At 36.7% G+C, this 22293-nt stretch overlaps 1 protein-coding gene across 1 annotated transcript in view; it reads left to right on the top strand.

The window, feature by feature from the left end:
* BRIP1 (BRCA1 interacting DNA helicase 1) overlaps positions 1–22293 on the top strand; it is a 116762-nt gene that overhangs the window by 24445 nt on the left and 70024 nt on the right. The window contains exons 14-15 of the mRNA XM_086475255.1: positions 16943–17102; positions 17868–17989. Of these exons, the coding sequence (XP_086331381.1) occupies positions 16943–17102; positions 17868–17989 (282 nt within the window). The remainder of the gene's footprint in view (positions 1–16942; positions 17103–17867; positions 17990–22293) is intronic.

Raw genomic sequence — 22293 nt, 5'->3', positions numbered from 1 at the left:
GAGGGAGGGATACAGTTCCAGTATTAATTCTGAATGTCTGGCTCTTCTTAGTTCAAGACAGACCCCTTTTCTTACTGAGATTTGTGTGAGGTTGGTAGAATTTTTTTTTTTGTCAGAGTGGTAGAAAATGAATTGGTCATAACACTGAAAAAAGAACAGAATATTTTAATTTCTAAAACTTCCCTGAAACAGTTTTGTAAATAAATTATAAGAAACCCATATTTTCTGCCATCAGTAAAAAACCCCAACACTGCCTTCAGACAACTTTTACTTATTTAATAAATTACTTCAATAAATTTACAAAAGATGGTAGTCTGTTTAGCCAGGCCTATTAAAAGCATTAAGATTTGAGCACTGGCTGTTAAAATGAGTAAATGGCAATATCACAAAGTTAAACAAATGCCAAAAAACATTTTCCAGAGTACTGGGATTGTAACAATACCATTAATGAGGGCAAAGAGGTTTTAATGCAATTTGCACATTCTAAAGTTTCAAAAAGAGGTTTTGAGTTAGTACATTATTAATGTTCTGAACATCTGGAACTATGTAAGAGCCACAGACATTGAGCAAGTGCAGGGTTTCCCCACTAGGTCTGATGCTGACTGATTTCCTCCCTAGCGAAAAGCTTGTTTTAAGAAGTTTGAGACAGTAAAATGACAATATCCAGATAAGAGATAAACATTCCACAGTGTCTTTTTGCTTGTAATATGTATGGAGGAAAAATTGAAAACCATTAGGTTTGTGCACTTAAAAGGACAATTTGAAATTAAATAGGAAAATAGATATTTGCACCACAGATGGCTGCTCCGTGGTGCAGAGTGCTTGTGTGAGGAGTTATCTATTAATGTCATGTGGGTTCCACAAGATTGCTTAAATTTTTCTGTTAGGTGTATTCAGGTATAATAGGCAGGGATAAATGCTTTATCAAGAGTAATATTCTCCTTCATGTTCCTGTTGACAGCTGTAGGAGTACTTCGAGGAAGAGATTTACTCCTGCATGTAAATATTTGCAGGATGTAGGGATCTGTTCGCACCAACTATGTTTTATGACAGAAATTTATTCTCTGAAATTACAGAAACATTAACTTTCTGCATAATTTTAATGTTAGAGAATGTAATTTACACCCTTACAGCTTTAAAGTGGTTCAGGAAACAGAATGTGTCAGTGCGTCATCTAGTTTTAGATGTTTTAACTATAGGTAATAGCCACCGTTACGTTCATTGGGTTGAAAAGAAAGGAGGCCTTTAAACAGGCTGGCATATCAGGGATAAGTTACGAAATAATTGTAAATTAATAATGATGCTCACTTTCTGCACAGCATTTGCTTTCTGCTCTCAAGGGAAAGGCATTCCTCTTACTCCAGAAGCCGTATTTGTTTGAGCCAAACAGCTGCAACAGTGCTATTACAGTATGTAAGAAACCTTAAAAACAAGAAAAGGCTTTGGGGAATCCAATTCTGTCATCCTTGCTATCTCAAATTATGTGAAGTACTTAACAATAAAAGTAGAGAAAAATGATGGAAGAGTAACTAAACAACACGTGAGAAGCGCTCTGTGTCTCTTTCCTGGCACTAACAACTGTGCGATGCCCCCTGGAAGTCACAGGAGTTTTTTCAGAGGGCTGAGGTAGGGCTCATGACACTGGAGTGACCCTTTGGGGTTTTTTTTCTTTTTCTTTGAAAAGAAAGGCTTACTGCCAGATTCTAAAGCTGTGTCTTTTGCCTTACTCTGATGAAAATCTTAGTGAAGTGATTTCTGTCTGATGGGGCATAATTTTGGGAAAATATGATCTAAAAAAGCTGAGTTCTAATGATACAAAACTATGCATTTCAACATTTGTATCTAATAAATGTAGATGGAGTTTTGTTTTACTTGTTTTCCACTATTCTTTCTTCATTGCTTGTCTTTCACTCTTACTGTGCACTGGAAGTTTTTTTTCTGATCTTTATCTCTGCTTCTTCATGTTTTATGTCTTTTTTTACTCCCATTAATCATATACAGTATCTACTTTCAGTTTTATTCTATTTTTCCATCATTTAAACATTTAAATGTCTGTAATATAAACTGTCTAGCTGTTGGGGCCCTCACATCCATCCAAAAGAACAATTTCAGGCTTGGTGTGCATTATCTGAAGTGTCTTCTGAGAGCTCCAATAGCTCCTGTAAATCTTAATGTGATTTCTGAAGTCTACAATTTCCCTCTTTCCCATTGGCTTGGGCATAGCAAAGACATGTATGTAAAAATCACTCTGTGTGATGGAAGATTTCAGCCATTCCGTCACTGTGCTCTTTGCCTCGGGCACTGAGGACTATTGTGGTGGTATTGGTTCAAATAAAGAACAGCAGCAGAAGGAACAGTGAAGTTCATACAAAAATAATTAGAATAAGAGTTTTTCTATAAGCAGGTATATAATCTTTATCCTCAAATTATGCTTCTTTCACATCATCAGTTCAATCAAGTTGCTCTGCCAAACTAAATTTGAAGATGGACCTGGCAGTTCACACCCTGCCAAGATCATTTTTTGTGTCATTGTAGAGGCTACAGCAAACATCTCTCCTTGAAATAAGGAAGCCAGAATAGAGCTGGACTGTGCTCCAAAGGAATAACGGAAGTGCGTGTAGCTGAAGTTCTCCTGAACTTTTAAAGCTGATACTTGTTTTGTTATAACAATTTATTAGAATGTTTTCCCTTAGAATTTTTTAACCTCTTCAATCGTTTGGGTTTTGGGCGTTTTGGTGATTTTTTTTTTTTTTCTTTTTTTTTCCCCCTCACTGCTTGGTTACCAATGGCTCATTTCAGTTTTGGCCATCCATGTCTTTTGCTCGCAATGCAGGCTTAAGAAAAATGTTGGGCTACGTTAAAGATAAAATGTTATCTTTGGGGGATGATAACTGACAATCTGAATAGTTGCACAATATTTCTGTTCTTTCTTAAATAGTATGACAGGATCCTAGATTACTGTTATGGAGTAATTTTACTGTTTTCAGGGAAATTAGAGACAATCCAAATGTTAGATAAGCTTAGAGAAGTTAGAGGAGATAATCCAGCAACTTGCTGCTGAACAGCGAGGTTCTTCCCGTTTTCCTTGTGATCATTCTTGTGCTACTCTGAATTCTGTGTCAACTGATTCAGATCTCCAGAACAAAGGAAAAGTTTTTATCTCTTTTTTTTTTTTTTTTTCTTCCCCTTGTTAGCTTTCTGCTGGCCTTGTGAACTGTGTTGGCTCATCAGGAGGTCAGAGAAGTGTCACAGATAGCTCAAGGGAAGAGATGATATTGCACACTCAAGGAAGGGAGCATGATCATCCCTTTTACTGCTAGAGCTCAGTCTCAGGGATGAAATGTTATTGTGCTGTTTTAAAACATGTTTTTCAGTGAATGAACTTAATGTGAGAATCCATGAAGATACCAGTTTGGAAATTCTGATCTATGAAATACGGTTTATGTTATAAAGTTGTTAGTATGAAATTGCAGCATTGTTAACTGAATCTGTCTTTACTGCATATTAACCAAATAAACTGGAGAGTTACTCAGGTGAATATTCTGGGTGAATGGAAATTCAGGTGAGGTGATATGAAAGGAATGAACTGTTCTGACTTCTCGTGGAGACCTGCAGAAACTGTGGGAATGGCAGAGTGTCTGCTGTTCCTGTGTACTACTTCTTGCAGTCAGACATTTTACACATGGCCACTCCTCGAGTACACAGCGGCCGTTGTGGTTCAATGTTCCAGCATTTCAGTGCTGTTGGCTCAGGGGAAATTTCTAAGTGTGATTTGGGTCCCACCTTATCTTTTTTGAATTACTGGCTGCAAAGAATGAACAAACACACTTTCTGTGGCTTACTGAACTGCTACAGTGACCAGCAAGGGACTTGCAATTATTCAAGTGCCCTGTGGCATTTGCTTTTTACATAGACCAGATACACCTTCTGATAGCATCTGCGCGTCATATGAAGTAGAATCCGTAGCGACAGTCTGTGGCAGATTATTGGGTATTATGTCTAAAAAAATTATATGCCATACTGGTAGATGAGTGTGTTGCTGGTGGATTTCACACCCTGAGAGCTGTGCAGTTTAATATTTTATTACGCTGTTAGTTTAAATACCCTGAGCATACAGCATCAGGAAAATAAACGAAAAATCTATTATTGTTTCTCACTTCTGAGCTCCGACTTGTCAAAGTGCTGCAAGCTGAATTGTTGTATCTAGTTAACACATGCTCCAATTTGCACTGTGATTAACACTTTCTGCTTGTGTATTTTTCCTACCATTTAAGTAGTAACAGCATTGAAAATGAGTTTTCACAGTCAAGAAGTTTGCACTCTGCAAATGGTGGAGTTCAAATAGTAAATAACAATTACAGTCAATATGTCTTTTTCCTCAAGAGCTTTTAATGAAGGGAAGAGAAAGCCGAATGGAAAACATTTGTTATTAATAGGGAATAATATACATAAACAACATTATTTTTAAGAAGGTGCATCTTGCACAGGTTACTTTGGCATTCCTGTTGTTCTGAACCATTGCAACCTGCAGAGTTCCTGGTCCCTTTGGCATTTCTTAGAGGTTCACTGCCTAATGTGGTAGAGATGTGACTTCCTCATCTCTGAAAAACACTGTATGTGAGATAAAATATACTTGAAAGCGTACATTTAGGTAGCATGTTCTGTATCAGCAATGTAACAGCATATATAAGAATTTGATTATTAAATGTATTGAAAGGGATACTTGGGCTATTTTAAATTTGGAAACAATCTACTTCATTGGAAAGTCAGGAAGCCGATCAAATTGTGTCTTAGAAAATCATGCCTTGGACTTGGTTCCTAGCTTGGTGGTTCTTGGTGATAAAATTGAATTGGTGAGGCGGTGTATTCTAAAGGGTATTCATTGCATTTTGATTCAGTTCACAGCTCATTAATGAGTTATTTTTAGGAAAAATGTTTTGAAACAAATCACTTGCAGAAAACATAAAACTTCTGGTTTTGGCTTACAAATGAGCCACTTGGCTTGTTCGTAGCAAAATTGCAGTGTGTTACATTTAAAACTTTGTTTTCAGCTTTTTCTTCCTATTTTTGATCATGAGGTGAGAAATTATTTTCCTAAGAATCAGATATTCTGGAAAGTCTGTTGTTCTCTCTTCCTGCATTTTTTTTGTGGGGGAGAAAGGAAGGAGGAAGAGGGGATAGAGTTGTCTGCTTTGAAGAAATACTTACACTAGCTTTTTTTTTCTTTCACCTTTCTTTTTGTTTTTAAATTGTGTAGTATATATGGTGAAGGTGTATCAGGCATTTACTGTTGGGGAAAAAAGACGATCCGAGTTACATAAGGTCAGTTAATTATTTTTCATCTGGGAAGGAAGGATATCTAATTTAAAAAAAAAAAATAAAAAATCCAACCCCCCCGACCAGAAAACCACCTCCTTACTTAGTGTAATGTGGTGTAGTTTCCAGTGGGGTCAGGGGAATTATAGTAAACCTTGCGTTTAGGGATCCTGCTTTCAGGTTTTCCTCCCCAGCATCAGATTCTTTTGGTGGGGTAGATAACAGTTCATGATTCATTCTTGTTGTTCATGCTTTTATCCACAGAACCCTATTTTATCTCCCGTTTGTTACAGAAATGTTATATACTTGGGCAGATTGCTGTAAAATTTTTGTTCAGTAAAGTCATTGAATAGCTTCTTGCTGTGTGAGATTTAATTGCTTATTGTTCCCTCCTTAACTGCCGCTGACTGAAGTATGTGTTTCTAATACTGATGACACTGGTGAGGGTTATCATGTGCATTGTCACGATTGCGGAAAGCTTTATCAGTTTGGATTTCTGTATTTTAACATTTGCTTCATTCTTTGACTTAAGTCTGGATTTGTACTGATTTTTCTGTGTAGTGATCCTGCTTCCCAAATGAGAGGTTTTAGATGTCTCCAAGAATCACAGCTGATATTGTTCCCTGTTATCATAATTTATCGTTACGTAATTATCTCCTCAGAGGTCAACGTCGTGCATACAATACATGGCTGTTGTTGAGAAATTGTCTTAGTTCTTTTATGTGCGCTGATTTGCTGTATAACAAAGGAAAAATTACTAACGTTTCTGAGAAAATAAAGAGAATATTAATCTTTCTTAAAATGATATAGTCACTACAGGTGTAAGACGACTTCTATAAACTTAAAATTTTCTCTGTTAGTGTTAATAGAAGACTGGAAGCTAAAACCTGTTACTCTCCTCCTCTTGGCGTCAGTTCCCCATGATGGGCATCTGCCTGCCCCCATCTACTCTGTGGGCATTCGTGGACTTGGTCGGGCTTGTGCCTAGGACTACCTTGCATGTCTGTTTGAAGCCCTTTTCCCAGATGGTACTATGCTTCACTGCTGATGTGCCACTAAGAAACCTTGTCGTCTTTTTCTCTTTATTCTGGAAAAAAAGAGGTCAAAGATGACTGAGCTTGGGTTTTGACTGGTGAAGAGGAGGACAGCACTGTAGGATGCGGGCTTCATTCATGAACAGCTAATAATTTTGGTTTTGATTCCGGACCAGGCTCTAAACAATCCTTTTAAAAATAAATTTTTCTGGAGAGCTTTCTTTGCGTGAAGGATTGCTCTCTCACTGGAACGTGAAAGTGTAATGATAGCCTAGGGTGAATGTACAAGCAGTTCTTGTAACACAGAAAGCTGTTGTCTTGGTTAATTTTAAAACCACAAAAGAAACCCTGTTTTGAACCAGGTTGTTTAGAAACAGCTGCAACAGAGCTCAAAGACTGAATACTTCAAAGGCTATCCAGATCGTTTTGTGGTAAAACATGTTGGGTTTTTTGGGAAAAGATTTTATATAAAAAAGCTTCTTTAACTGTAGAAGCAACATATTAACTGTGTTATTCTAGAGTCTTTGGTGTGCAAAACATTTCATTTTTCATTACTGTTGTCGCCGTTCACATATTCCATTATTTAAGGAGGTTATTGAAAAATTGATGGTATGTTGGTACCAGAGAGACATCCTGTAGGCTGCAGTGTTGATTTATGGCACATGGAACACAGTTCAGTGCTTCAGTTTCCTGCTGGTGAGCGGCACTTTGTCATCGTCCCTAAAGAAAAATCATACCAGTGAAATCCCCTGTGTTTCCCCCAAGTTGAGTGATGCATACTTTTTCTTTGAAAATGATTATGAATTATTCACCTTTTATTGTGCTGGAGTGTGCACATGGTGATCAGAATCTTGTTCATAATACAGAGTTTTTCACCATACTCAGGGTTTAGTTTAATTATGTAGTTGAGTTGTACAGTACCTTTATCTATTTTTTCCTTAACCCCCTCCCCCCCCCCCCCAATGTGTCTGCCAAGCCTGGGTGGGCGGGTGGGCTAGCACAGATTTTACCTCGCACTTCCTCACATATGTAGGTATCTCAACATGAGTCTTGGTCCTAAATGTTTGGGTTTCTTTCATGTTTGTTTAAAATTTTCCTTGAGAAAATAAGTACAGTACTTCTAAACTTAAGACAACACTTTTCCCACACAAGTTCTTGAAAATCATAGACACTTAAATTTTTTTAAAGTTTTATTCTTCAAGCTCATATTCTGTTGCAAAGAAATGGTAAGAGAGATCCACATGAAAAATCTCTTGAAATAGCACATGTAGTAGTGATACAGATTTCCAATTGAGGGCAGCTTTCTCCAGGGAGATGCGTTGAGGAAAGGTTCCATGATATAGACCACCTGTTAGGAAAATTAAAAGGCTGTATGATCTTTCTTCATAACTCTGGAAGAAATGTAAAATGTCAGAATAAATGTGTAACTTGGGTCAAGGTCCCTTCGCAGCTTCCTGGATTCCGTCTCTGGACTATTGAAATCTTTCCAAGAAAATGTAACTTTTCTTCTATAAGAAAATAACCTGCTGAGCATTCGTCAACTTCAGCAATTTTGTTTTAATTTTGGAATCATGACTATCTGTGCAAGCTTCAGATTTTAAAATAATTTTCTTTTTAGCTACTTTTACTTTAAATATATGCACTCTTATTTCATGCACTTGATTTGGTTTTTGCTGTAACAGATGGTAAGGGTTAGCAGTTAAATACACATTAGAAAATCTTCCTCATCAGCTGAAAAGGAGAGGTTCTGAAAAAAGTGAGGAATGTGTGTTTTCCTCTGGAAGTTGTACTTAGACGAGCATATGTTCTGGTCTCATTCCTTCACAATGTCTACTTTTATTTCAAGACTTTTTCAAGGTCTTTCCACATTAAAATTCCTTTCTGTGTTTCCTAGTCTTCATATTCCTTAAAACAAAGAAATCAAAGTCTCTGAACATCTTATGTTCCCTTTATTCTTTAATGATTGGTTTTACAATAGGATGCTTTTTCCTGATGGCAGAAAAAATGTTGAATTTATATATTTATTTATATTTTATATTTTATTTTATTTTTTTTTTTTTTTTCAATTATGGAGCATTTCATTACAGAGGCTCTGGGACACTTTGGGAAAGGAAATCAGACAGAAATTGATCTGGAGTTAATACTCTGTAAACCAAGGCTGGTTCAAAAGAACACTTCTTCGCATTGCTGGTCGTAGCCCCACGATGATAATAAATAGTTGGGGAAATGTGCAGTAGAAAGGAGGCGTAGCCTTTCCTCGATAAGAATAGCATCTTTGTGTGGCCTGTTTCCATTAAAATGCTGCCTTAAATCAGTTTATATTTAGCACATAAAGAAAAGATTACCTGTGCATATGTATTTATAGGGGCGTTTGGTATTTGTCTCCAGTTTCTCATTAACAGTGGGAAATTAACATTCTATCTGAAAGCAGATTTTACTTCACAAATGAAATATTTTGGGTACAGATTTTTAATGTTCTCTTTAAATGAAAGCTGTTTGATTTAGAAATGGAGAAAATGGAATTTGAATCTTAAAATGCCTTTTTTTGTGTGTGAATAGATACGTATTTTGTATCAGCTTAGTCATTCAAAAGAATGACTCTTAAATACCTCCTTGTATTATGTTAGATACCTCCCACAAACATGAAGAGGCTTCTGTGAATCAGTCTATTGCTTAACCTTTCATGAAAATCTAATGCAGTGCAAACAACGGCTTAAATAATTAAATGGACTAAGTTATTCTTGGCTGGTATAGTCCCAGCCTGGTGCAGTGCAAATGTCTGGGTGTCAAGGAAAATTGAGGTTTTTTTTCTTTTTTGGTGAGGAATGTGATTAAGAATAAAATCACTGTTGAAAAAGTATACAGGCTGATTAAGAAGGGAAAAAGATGAAATGTAGATTAGCTCTGCCAGTTTGGTAAGTGACTTGTGGCTAAAAGGTGCATATTCTTTCGATCCTTTTGAAAGCGTAATATTTTTGGTGGTATTGGTAAGTGTTACTGGGTTTCATTGCTTTCTTTTCATACATGTGACCTTTTATTCTTGTTAAGGGACATTGTGCGTTTTATAGTACCATTTTTAATAGTTCTAGAGTGCTATTCCAGATTTATTTTAAAGATTTGGATAATGGACATTAGATTTTATTGGTTAGTTGGCCCAAATATTTTCCCTCCTTTTTTTGGAAGGAAACTCAGCTTTTTCCTTTTGCATGAATCCTTCCAGCCAGTTATCTCCACTTCTTTCGATCTTTTATTCCCATTTCATTACACTGTTTACTTTCTTCCTCCTACTGTTTCCTTTGTGTTCAGTTTTAACCTCAAAGGACTTGTGGTGGTGGTGGTGGTTTTGTTTGGTTGATTTTTTTTTTTTTTTTTCTTTTTAACTGAAGGTGGAAATGGAATTAATTACTGATCCCATGCCACCGCATTGGCTTTGTAAACTGTTATTTTCCCCAAATTGAAGAGTTCCAGTAGTCCTGGAGGTCCTTTACCAATCGGATTCCAAGCCATTTAGTGCAGAGGCTTGGCAACTCTTTTAGTTCGGAGAACTGTCAAAAAACTTTTGCTAATTCTGTACTTTTCCAAAGCATCTTAGTTCTTGAAGAAGTTAGTTTAATATGAGCCTGCAATACCAGTATGTAAGTGAATTGAAAAAAGTGAGTGGAGTCTGGCCAGACACATTCTCCAGGGTTACTTTGAAATAACATGAATTTAAGGCCACTAGTGTTTAAGCAATGCTCTAAGTGCATTTATTTCATGACTGAATGTATTTTGGGTTTATCACTAATATAGAGACAGTTTCATTCTTTCATAATAGAAATTCAACCAGGTAATTAACCATCATGCTGAACAGACTAGAGCTTTGAGACCAGTGGGAGAGTGATTTGAACAAAAAGTTACAGCTGTAGCTAACCAGCTGACTCAGCAAACTGCATCATCCTGGAAGCTTATTAAAGGTAATGCAATACCTATGGAATTAGATACATTATAAAAACATCTGTGTCTTGATCATCAGAGAATTTCTTTAGTGGGAAATATGATGTCCTCCATCCTAATAGCTTAAATTTGCAGAAGGATCTGTGAGAGTGTACAGATTTTATTTTTTTTTTTTTACTGAAAGGAAGAGAGGAGGCAGCTGATGCAGATATAGGCTGAGTTGTGCTGTGATATATGAAGCAACCTGTAGGGTTTTTTTGGTTTTTTTTTGGTTTTTTTGCAGACAGTGGTGGGAAACAATTAGTAGTGAGACAAGAAAACTGCATTTCTTCCTAACAGTCTCTTTGAATGTAAAGGTTTTAAGTAGATAGAGAGGAAAAAAGGCCTCTTATTTGTTTGGTTTTGATGCCTGTTATTTTTCTGTTGAGATACAAGCGCTGCATTGAAGCAATAACATTTGATAGAACTCAATGTGTAAGTTTGGTATCTGCACTCCTCTGCCTCCACCCCACTGCTGCCTCCTGTTGCTTAGATAAGATAAAAGCACTCACTGAAGGACTGAGTTACTCAGTATCTTGAGGCAAAACAGAGTTTGAGATCAGTGGAAGAAGAGAAGGAAAAATACAGAAATTAATGTCTGCTTTTACTGAAGAAGGTATAAATTATATTTACATCTAGTATAAAGTTTAAAGGAAAGCTATTTTAAATGTTAGGCATGCTGTTGGGGACGTCTATCTTAATAGTATGGTTTTTAAAAAAAACGTTGGTTCATGCACATTCCTGATGATGGATGAACAGCCTTTAATTAAGGTTTTACAAAGAACAAAAATTGTTTAATACTATTAAATTTTATTGTTAGATGCTTGGAGTACTATCTCTGGGTTATTTAGCTTTTTTTGGTTACTGAATCACTTACAATCTCCACCAGTTGCAGATTTGCATCTCCCATGGTCTACTTTCTGATATATCTTTTCTCTTTTATAATGTTTTATTGCAATTGAAATGCTGGTAAGATACTGGAAATGTGTAAGACCATATTAATATATGTTTAAGGTATGCAGGGATACCGGTTCTCTTTTTGTAAGTTTAATATGACTCAGATGAGAGTGGAAGAAGCACTAGTTTTAAAAACAGAGTATCGTGTGTTGGAAAAAGTTTTATTGTTTTATTTAAATGGGTAGGTTTTAGTTTTGTTCCCTCATCCTAGCAAGATTTCTGGGCAGTTGCAATTGCCTTTGGATACATTTTCCTTATTTTGTGGTTGATTTTGCGTACATGGGGAGTTTATGTCCTTTTTCACAATGTAAGGTTGTGGAAGGACTAGAAGAGCACAATTCAATTTGACAGGTTCTCTTGTCTCTCTCTCAATCTAATTATGGTTGCTGAAACAGTTGCATCCTGTATGTGGAGAGAGGTGCTGCTGGGTGTGGGTACACACATCTGCAGCTTCTTAAAATGTTTTTGGTATTGCAAAGTTAAAAAAGAATAAATCTGTAAGACAGTTCCAAAGTTAGGTAGAAATGGAAACAGTTTAATGAGATAATCTCTGATTTCACTAGTCTGTGCACTAGGAAAACAACATGAAATATTTCAGTTTTGTATATGTGAAAGTATATTCTTCTCCATCTGCTAGAGCTTTGGGGTATCTGTTTGTTTCGTGTTTGAAGTCCCTAATCTGTCTGTAGCATTCTAGTTTAGTCTAGACTCCCTTTGGAAATACTTTCTGTTGTAGATACTCAGCAGGGAATGGCCCAGGCCAGCCTTTTCAGGTTTTACAAACCATAGCTGGAAATGATCTTAAGATGTGTAGGCATTACATTTAAAAAGCCCAAAACACACTACCGTGTAACATAGCCTTGAAATTAAAGGGGAAATGTTTGTATTATGGGATTTTAGCTGCTTCTAAAGCTGACACCACTTCTTCCTCGCTCCATTTCATGTAAATGTAGAATTTTGGTGTCTGTATGTGGAATGTTCGTTAATGAACTGACACTTAAAAGATGATGTAAGAGTACGTCATTATAGCAGCACGTCTGTCTCCATGTGTCACTTTTATGTGTCGGTGGATTGGATGACAACCCTGTTTTCTGCAAGCAACTGCCCTTTTAGTCCCAAGTGCAGCCCAGCCCTCGTACTTCACTAGACTTTTTGGTAGAGCTACGTCCTGTTGCTCAGCCTCTGGGTTGTCTGTAGATGCCTGTCTTCCATTTCCGAAGTTTTATACTGGCTGCGTGTAGAACTTCTGTTTGACCCTTCAAACACGTTTCCAGCCCACTGGAGACACGCCTTGATTTGAAGCAGTGCTTATTCAAAAAGAAAATTCTGGTAGCAAACACATGAAGAGCTCTGCTTGGGAAAAGGCTTTTAGATCAATTTAGTCCCTTGGGAATCTCTGACTTTTTGCACTAGCAGTGGTGTCAATACTGTGATTTTTATTAAGAAAAACCTAGTGGCTGCTTCCTTTCTCCCCGCAGCTACCCTTCATATCTGAATAACAATGAAAAGTGGAACTTCATATCATTAAAAAAAAATTACATAGAAACAAGATGAAAAAATTCCGAAGTTTGTAAAAGTGGGGGTTTTAGAGTGTAACAGCAGATTTTTAAGAGGGTTACAAGATATTTGTGTAAATTTGTGCACCTTGAAATATCTTTTGTTGAGTTATCGTTATAGAAATGTATGGGTAACAAGACAGCATATAGTTTTCAAGGTGCACAAGAACATACAATACAATTGTAACTGATAGTTATTGTTGAACAGTTCATAGTTTTAAAACTAGCCAGTAAAGCTGGAGTTATTTTACTCTTCTGTCAGATGCTGCTTAGGTGGTTATCCTTTTTGTCCTGTACTGTTCTTGAACACCCTTTCATATCCTTAAGTGTTCCGTTGCTTCCACAAGCCCTTTTTGATGGGGGCATTATTTCTGTAATGCCTTTTTACTCTGCTGGGGCAAGGTGCAATCCATTCATCACATGAATTCATGTTAAAATATTTAAGGACTTGTATGTAAAGAAATTTAGTAGCAGGTGCTTGTAGCAGGATGAGAGCTAGTGAACTGTAAACTAGAATAAGTAACTCATCATGTTACAGTGTTTTCTGTTAGACCCTCCCTCATCTAGGGTAATTGCTACTTCAAAAATCACTGGCAGGAGGTAACGAATACTGCAGAAAAAGTGAATCCCCAGCAACTTGATTGCTGCAAGTTAACTTCTCAACTTTGTTAAGATGCTGGAAATTACAATGAACTTGCCTTAGGCTAAAATACATTAAACAAATCTTTGGTCTTGCTTCATGACATGGGAAACCCCTAATGCGATTTTTGGCACCGTATAAAACAAAGCAGAAAATGGGAAAGGGGCAAAGCTTTTCCTTCGTGGACACAGGGTGAGAGGATTTTGCCTAGGAGTGCAACATAATGGCAAGAGATGTTGAGAAAGCAGTTTCCCCAATTCCCAAACTTCAAGAATGCTTTAAAAGCTGCCTAAAAAGGGGGATGCTGACAAAGACGACTGGTGAATCTAAATATCGAGCTTAGACTTTCTATGTATCATAGCTTACAGGTGTCTTTAAATTGCAGAAAGGGAAAAAAGGAAAAAGCTATCAAAGTAAACATCCTTCAGTGCATGGGAAGATGACAGATTCTTTCTAACAAGATTTTCTGCTCTCTTGGAGGAAGACCATTTGTTAATAAACCATTTGAGAATCCATTTTTAAGGGATTTAATAAAATATACAGGGACTACCTTCCACTGCAGAAGCTATTATTCCCTTGGGTAGAAAAAGTGACTGACTACGGGCATTAATGGTTGTTTCCTTTGATTCCTGGCATTATGTCTTGCTCCCATTTGCACTTTTTCAACTTGAAGTGAAATAATTTTTTATGAGAAACCTGCACTTGATTCCTAGCTCTTATGAGGCATGTATGTGTTCTATATTTTATTTATTTGTATTCAGTCATGTCCATAATTCTCATCATTTTAGTGTCTGTGTTTATAGCAAGGGCATTGTGTGTGTTTGAGCATGCTTTCCTGTGTACAAGAAAGTTTCCCTTCTGGCAAACTCCATTAAATGGAAGAGGTAATAGCTTTTGTATGAATTCAATGAATTGTTCCGTTCTTGCCAAAGATTTTAATGAATAATTCACACATTTCCATCAAAAATCATAGGTTTTCGATTGTGATGGTTGCTGTCAATTAAACAAGAAGCCTGAACCTATTGCAGTCTATAATAGATACCTGCCTGGAGGGGTTGGGTAACCCAGAGAAGAGAAAAGATGTTTTAAGAATTTAGAGGAAGGTTTTCTGCTGCCACCTTTCCAAATCTAGATATAAGCTATACTACTTTCAAATGTGAGAGAAATACAGTGGAATTGAGGGATTAAGTAATTTTTGTAAGGCATCTTGCCCTTTCTGAAACTATCAACAGACTTTGGTTCTCTTAATTTAAGAAACAATTCTTCTGTTAAGAGCGCTTTGTAAGGGTGTGTTTGTGAAAAATACCAGTTGATTTTGTTAGCTGCGATGATAGGAGGAGGAGAAAGTCAGGGGCAAGTGATCCTTAGAAGACAAAGCACGGATAGTTTTATGTATGTAAATGTCAAATTCAGTTATACCCAAACATGCCCTGCCTGTATTGCCTTACTGGCCTGTTTTTGTCATGTGTGGTAAACAGCAGGCAGTGCTAGAAGTGAATTTAGCATAGCTAGCTAAGTGAACACCCAGGCAGACATTAGTTTCAGAGAAGGAAAAATGAAATCTGGAAAGCTAATATTACAGTCACTGGCAGCTCTAACAGATCCCAAATGGATGTACTTAGAGGCCTAATTTGTTTGATGATTTTCTTTATCAGAATTATCTCCATATCATATCCAAGAACTGAAGACATAGTGGCAGGCTGTGGATGGCAAGATGGACAGTCATTGCTCGGTCATAGGGTTACTACCTTTTATATAAAAAGAGATTATAGATAGGATGCTGCCAGGAAATGACAGAACTGGTAGAGAAGGGGACAAACAGTAGGACAGACACATTTAGAAGTGGTGGTTTATTCTACAGTAACAACTGTATGTGTAGGAGACTGTTCCTACTAATTCATCACTTGGTCTCTCTGTGCTTGCTTGAAAATGGTGTAGCATCAGTAGTAAGCAAGTGTAATTCCGTGAATAGAGGCTTGAACAAATCTAGTGAAAATTCAAGAATAACATATTTGTTCCCTCTGAACCACATGTACCTCAAAAGGAACCAATCCAAATACTTAGTGTCAGAGAATAAGTTCAGATCTTCGGTGCTGAGAACATGAAATATGCATTTAAACAGTTCCCTGTAAATTTGCAAGAACTCTCCCTGTAAACTCAAATGTGACCACAACTGGTTACCATGAGTTTCACTTCACAATAACACTTAAGCTGTATATTTGGACAAGGGACAGACTAATTTTGTAACACTCTAACCGTTCAAGATCCTGAGGTCTTGGCTGGAGTGCATCAGAAAGGCAGGTGGGTTGGAGTTAAGGGATGCCGTGGCTTTTTGAGGAATGAACTGGGTCACACGTTCCAGATGGAGCAGTTTATATAGCCTGAAGCAAAATACTGAGAAAGTCTTTGGTGAGTGGAGTGGGGGAAGTACAGACAAATTAAGAGCATAACCCTTATTATAGAATCTGTGAATTGAAAATCTCGTACATATGAACCTCAGTAACTACTGCACCACAGTTAGTGACACACTGCTGATTGCTGAACAGTAAAAGGAGTGAAATAAACTATTTCCTTCTGTCCATTGAACCAGATCTACTCAGTTCGTTCTAAAATACGTTGGTTGCCTTGCTTTTGTCTTGAGGGCAGTGCTGTGCACCATCAGACAAACATGTCGGGTGGAGTGACTTTTTTGCTCTCTGTCTTGATAGAATTCAGTCTAGAAATTGATGAGAAAAGGGCATGCGATGACTGCTAACTGCAGAATGACCCCCACCCATCTGACCTCAGTTTCTGTGGTAATTTTAGATTTTGCTTCTTGTAATGCAGGCGTATTCTCATTATATTTGCACTAAATGTGGAACAAGCTTATTTGCTTGCAAGATTTGAACATGTACTGATTCGGAGTAAAATGCGCACAATTCAGAGTCTGGTAGGTGTAACAAAGCTGACAGGCCCTTCAAGAACCAGGGAAGGCTATTGATAAATCCTATATCAATACTTCGCCCCCAACTTATCTATGTAAATTTTAAAATATTGTAATATTGTGGAAATTTAAGATATAAAGTCTTGTTTCAAATTAATTCAGAATTTACTTCCAGTGTCGCTTATGGATCTCTTACTTGGTAATCAGAAAAACAGGTAATTTCGTGTTTTGTTTGAATGACATTCCTCTTCCTTTGAGGAATACCGGAAGATGCTCTTTAGTGACCACTCTCATAGATTTAGAGTGTTTTGCTTTGGTAACTCAAAAGTCTGCACTGTTTCCGATTAGCAAAACTAGTGGCCATCATGTTTACGAAGTGTTGCGTAGCTGTGGAATAGTGTATGTTAGGGAAACTTGTATTCATAAATACAAAAACTGAATAATATAATTTCACTAACATGAGTGTCTTTATGTGCTTTATTTGAGCCATTCAAGCGACTGACCTTTCATTACAGCTCTTCCAGATTTTTCTGTTTGTTTTCAGCTGTTGGACAAGTTAAAAGATCGCTGGATGCACACTGGCTTATGGAGGAACTTGGAGCTGGTTAAGACAGTCATCGCAGAGCCTCAAGGAGGGGCAAAAAGTGACTTTGATGAGCTGCTGAAAATATACTATGATGCAATAAAATGTAAAGGAGAAAAAGGTACGTTCTTCAGATATACGAAATAGCTGGTACAGACTCTTCAAATTTTTTAAAAAAAAGGGATTCTTAAAGTGCTTAACAGCTAGAATAAAGTATGGATAAACAGTTAAATTAACATCAGCTTAGTAAGTTATTGTGACAAATGAGGAAGATGAACTATTTATATAGTTGCATGAGGATATCAGGAAGTACAGGATGATGCATAATCCTAACAGTGGAGTTCCAAAGGCAGTGAGCTGTGTAAGGATGTGCAGGGGTGTGTCCAGCAGGGTGCAGAGCAGCTTCTTAAAGAATCAGACTTACAGTACATTGCGTACCTGTGATTTACCATCTTATATTACAGCCACTGCAGGATTTCTGCTCAAAATACTTAAATATTAGTATAGAGAATAAAGAATGATAATATGTCAAAAAATAAAAAGCATGATTTTTTGGAGTGCAAAATTTACAGTTTAAAATGTAAAATTTTGTTGTAAGTACATATGGTTCTTGCATAATTAAGTACCACAATATTATGTAGTGCATAATTATTTTGCTAGTTGATATTAAAAGATATTGATCAAATGATATTGATCAAAGTGGAGTTAATCTCATCCCTTCTCTAATAAGTTTATACTTTTATAGCCCCTCACCTTTTGCCAGACTGATCCATGGTGTGTTATGCTATATTATGTTTAGCTGTTTAAAAGATGTTGGTGAAACTTTCTTCTGATACTCAGTTTATCACTGGGAATGATTTGTATATTCCTCTCTGGCTTGTTCAAGATGGAGCACTTCTTATAGCTGTATGCAGAGGAAAAGTTAGTGAAGGCTTGGATTTCTGTGATGAGAATGCCCGTGCAGTTCTAACCATAGGTATTCCGTTCCCAAATGTGAAAGACCTTCAGGTAGGATATCAATTGAAAGAGTTGTACTTTATTTTTAAGTCATGTTTAAAACACCAAATATACACAAAATATTTTTTCTAAATGTTTACTGTTGGACTCCCCTTAATCCCATTTGAATTCTTTGAGTTACCTTCTACACAGGTAAGAGGAGGAACAGTGTAGCGCGTCTTGTGGCCTCATTTATGTCGTTCTAAATAGATGTGTATCATGCTAGATGTATTTTAAATTTGTCTGACTCTGCTAGTGAAGGCTATTGTATTGTTAAAATGCTCATTAACTACATACTCTGCTAAGCAACAAACGGTACATGTTTCCATCTTCACTTGACTGTTTTCATATGCTGAAATTTGTCATTTGTATAGAAGTGAAGTTGCTTCCTGACTTTTTACTGGTGTGGGGCATTTGGTTGTGAAGGTCTAGGATAAACGCTAGGAAAATACCGCTTTCAATAAGGCATTCAGATTGATCAAAAGATTATGTCAGAAAATAGGTGGAAAGATAGTTATAGTGTAAAATAATAACATAATGAAGCAATGTATTTCACACACTAGGTCATTATCAATTGCAGTATATCGCCTTGCAAATGCCTATTGCCTTCTTTAGTGTAACTATGTGTATGACACTTCCCACTTAAACAGAGAGCAGAATTGTAAACCTTTTCCAAGGTAATGCTGCTTTACTAGCTTGCACTTTTGAGGTATAAAATTATGACATGACATAATGTAAGCTCTTCCTGGATGCTGGGGACGTTACTATTTTGATAATTCAAGCTTCATCTAACTAGGCAAAAACTTCTAAGTGCCTTCCAAAAGCAGGATTTTGAAGTGCCTCCAGTCAATGAAATTTGAGACTATTTGTGTTTTTCAGCAGGTGGCCAAAGTAGCATCCTGTTGCTTGCACTGCTGTGTAAATTACCCACATCAATACTTCCTTTTGAGTTCAACAGGACTTGTCTTATGGATAGATGATGTTCCATTAGGTTGGGCACTTCGTACTTGAAGCCAGGCATTCATAAAGGAGAAGCAAGCCAATGAATACGGAAGAATGTTTTTCTAGACTTCCTACTTAATGAAAAAGAACATTTATTATGGACTAGTTTGTAAGACCACTTATTTTTTTAGTGGTCTGTGCAGGCCACTTAGGTAGTCACCCAGCTGCTGGCACACTTCTTCCAGTGATAATAGCCACTGTCTCTGCTTTATCTTATGTGTACCTTTTAGAGCTTTTGGAGACTACTTTGTGAAGCTAAGAAACTAAGTGAAGTATCACAGAATAAATGAATACCAGGAACAGCTGGATTCTGGTTTATTGGTAATGCCAAATCAAACAAGAAAATCATAGGTTCACACTTGAAAGCCCAAACAGACTCAGCTTTGGTTTTAGAGATGTGTTCTGAGCTTAAGTGAACAACCAAAGACTTCTTTGTTGTCTACAGTGTGCCTAATTACAGCCTTGCTGGAAAAAACCCACATCCTACAAGGACTAGTAAGGTTATATTAGTGGTGGCTGCCTAGTGCAGTGTTCTTTCAATGTTTGCATAACTTTCTTGAAGCAGTTATTCAGCCACGACATTTTTTGTCTTACTAAAATATAATACACTGTACTTTAGTATAAAAATATTTACATTGAAAGACTACTTAGCACTCTTTCTAGTGTTAGATATGCTTCGTTTTAGAAGCATATGCTGACATGATATTTTGGAAGTGCTTGGTTTGTAGTATGGCTGGAACTGTTACAATTTACTCCAAATGACTTCCAGAAAGTCAGTATTTTTGGTTCTGAATGATACAAAATTAAATGGAAAAGAATGTGTCGGGGTGAATTATGTTGACAGTGGATTATGTACCTTACGATTAAAGTACTGTATTTGATTTTACGTTGAATTGAACCAAATATGTAATATAACAGAATCACAGGCAGTACACCCCATTACTGATAACTAAATTCCAAAAAAAATCAGTGTTGTGTTGAACTATTTTTTCTAATTAGACTGAAGAAAACATCTAAATTTTTCAGTACGGATAGAAACACTAGCTGCCAAATTGCAAGCGGCTAAAGGTTTGAGTGTATATATTTAGATATGGTAATGCACAAAGCACTGCAGTGATCAATTCTAGATGAGAGAAGGGCAGGCAGCAGTCTCTTAGCATCAGATTTGAGGAGCTGTCTGGTGCATGGCAGTGCTCCTAGAATAATGTTAGAGGAAATTGGTTTTATTGTGAATATGTCTTTTGCTCAAGAACTCGGATCCAAAGTGATACCCAGCCAGCAGTACTTCCCTTTAAATTGCACCATGTTTTGTTTTGTCCAAGGCTTTAGGATTATCAGATACCCCAAAAAGTTCTGGATTAATGCACATTTCTTTTCCCAGTTGAGCTCAATTGCGTGAAGATGGATAGAGTTCTCTGTTCACTGCAGAAGATTAATTAGTAGCTTTGTAGAAATGTAAGCATAGATACAAAATAAATTTGGAAAATTAAGCATTTTTTCAGTGGCATGTCAGCTCAGGAAAGGTATGGGAATTCCATTTTTTGAGGAAAACTGTCTGTTGATAGTGGAGATTGGCATATAAAATTAAAAATAAAAAGGGAGGGGGAGGTGGAAGAATAGGACACAACATCAGTTTTCACCTGAAGCTGTTCTTTTTGTATATTTCTGGGACAGCTGATCCAATAGTATTGCTTCCCAGAATGGAATGAAACAAATGTGTTATAAAAGAGTGCAGAAAAGTAAGCAGTACATTTTCAAAAATTTTTTAACTTGATATAAAAGCAATGTGATATCCTGTTATTAATAATCTGTGTGTATTAACAAATGCAAATTGTCATTTATTACTTCAGTTTCTCCAGACCAGCAGACCTTACCCGAACATTAGAAAGGAAAACAAACTTTTATTCCTGTACACTTTTTTAATGATTCCTCTAAATACTTTGGAGTTATCTTCAGTGTGTAAAACTTCATAGAACTGAAGGAGTATTACTTTGTCACTAAGGAAAAAAAAAATAACGTGCATGAAACTTGCAGGGATTAGAAGAGGTTCTATGAACCATGCTCTCACGTAGCAGATAATTATTAGTATTACCTGAAATAAAAATTTATTAATTATAGGCAATTGATTGTCTGTAGTTAAGCCTTAACCTGTTGTCCTAGCCAGTTGCAGTTTGGCTGGCTGTATTCCTGTTTCATTAGCAGCTAGAATCCAAAAGTCACAAGCCCAGTTGCCAGGGGGTTAAATGATACTTGTGCCATCCTGCTTACGATGCAACTTCAGCTTCTAACCATACTGCTGTGATCAGATCTAAATCCTGTGGCAATGAGGTGGGACTAGAGCTGGGTTTTAAAGCAAAAGCTGATGTTCAAATACTCCTTGTATTAAACAGTAAAAATAATTTATGATACAACTATCAGGAAGAATATGATTACAGTATTTTATTCAAGTAACTTTTCCTGTTCAGGGTTGTTTTCAAAACAGATCAGTAGTGCTGATCATACTAAGAAGATATGAATTCTTCCTTCCAAGTACAACCGAGTGACTTTCTTTTAGTGTGGCTGATTTTATTTTAAACATTTCTCCTTATTGACAGATTTTTCTATTGGAATTATTTTTTTCTCCTGGGATTAGAAGAATGCAGATTTTTAAACATTAGATGACACTGTACAGTTTATCTTTTTTTGTAGGATTTTAGGATACATTAAGTTCCCAAAAGAAACAGTCTGTTTATAGGATAGTTATGACATTTGCTTTTATGATATAGTTGGTTAGTGTTTCTTTAGGTTTTGTACGCTAACCAGAAAACTGATTAAAACTTGGAAATTTTAAAACTTCCATCTTTGAAGTTTTGGGAGGAGCTTGAGTTTTGGGCAGACAGAAGAAAATTCGAAACACAGTGATACGATTCAAGTTAGACCTATATAGACATAAAATTGTGAACACAGGTACGTCTGTGGCTTTTACGTAGCAGTAGGTGCTTACTAGCTGTACTGAACAAAGAAACTGATAAGATGATTAATAATGACTTCCTTTTAAAAACAGGAAATGCAAGTGCTTAACAACTCCCCTGGAATATCCATGAATGATATACTTCTGAGATTGGTTTAAATTACTAAACAGTCCTCCGCTTCTACATGAAAATACGCCTGCACGTCTGCTTTTTGGGTTAATAAAAGCCCTCTTAAGACTCAATTCCATAACCCCTTACTCCTGCACATAGCTTTTACTTGTGTGAGTAATCCCTTTAATACTTCTAGGACTGTGTACAATCATAAGGGTTTGTAGAGTCCTACCTTTGGAGACCGATATTTTA

The sequence above is a fragment of the Leptosomus discolor genome, chromosome 18 (assembly GCF_034619465.1).
Source record: "Leptosomus discolor isolate bLepDis1 chromosome 18, bLepDis1.hap2, whole genome shotgun sequence".
Taxonomy (NCBI): domain Eukaryota; kingdom Metazoa; phylum Chordata; class Aves; order Leptosomiformes; family Leptosomidae; genus Leptosomus; species Leptosomus discolor.
This window is presented reverse-complemented; position numbering and strand designations above follow the sequence as displayed.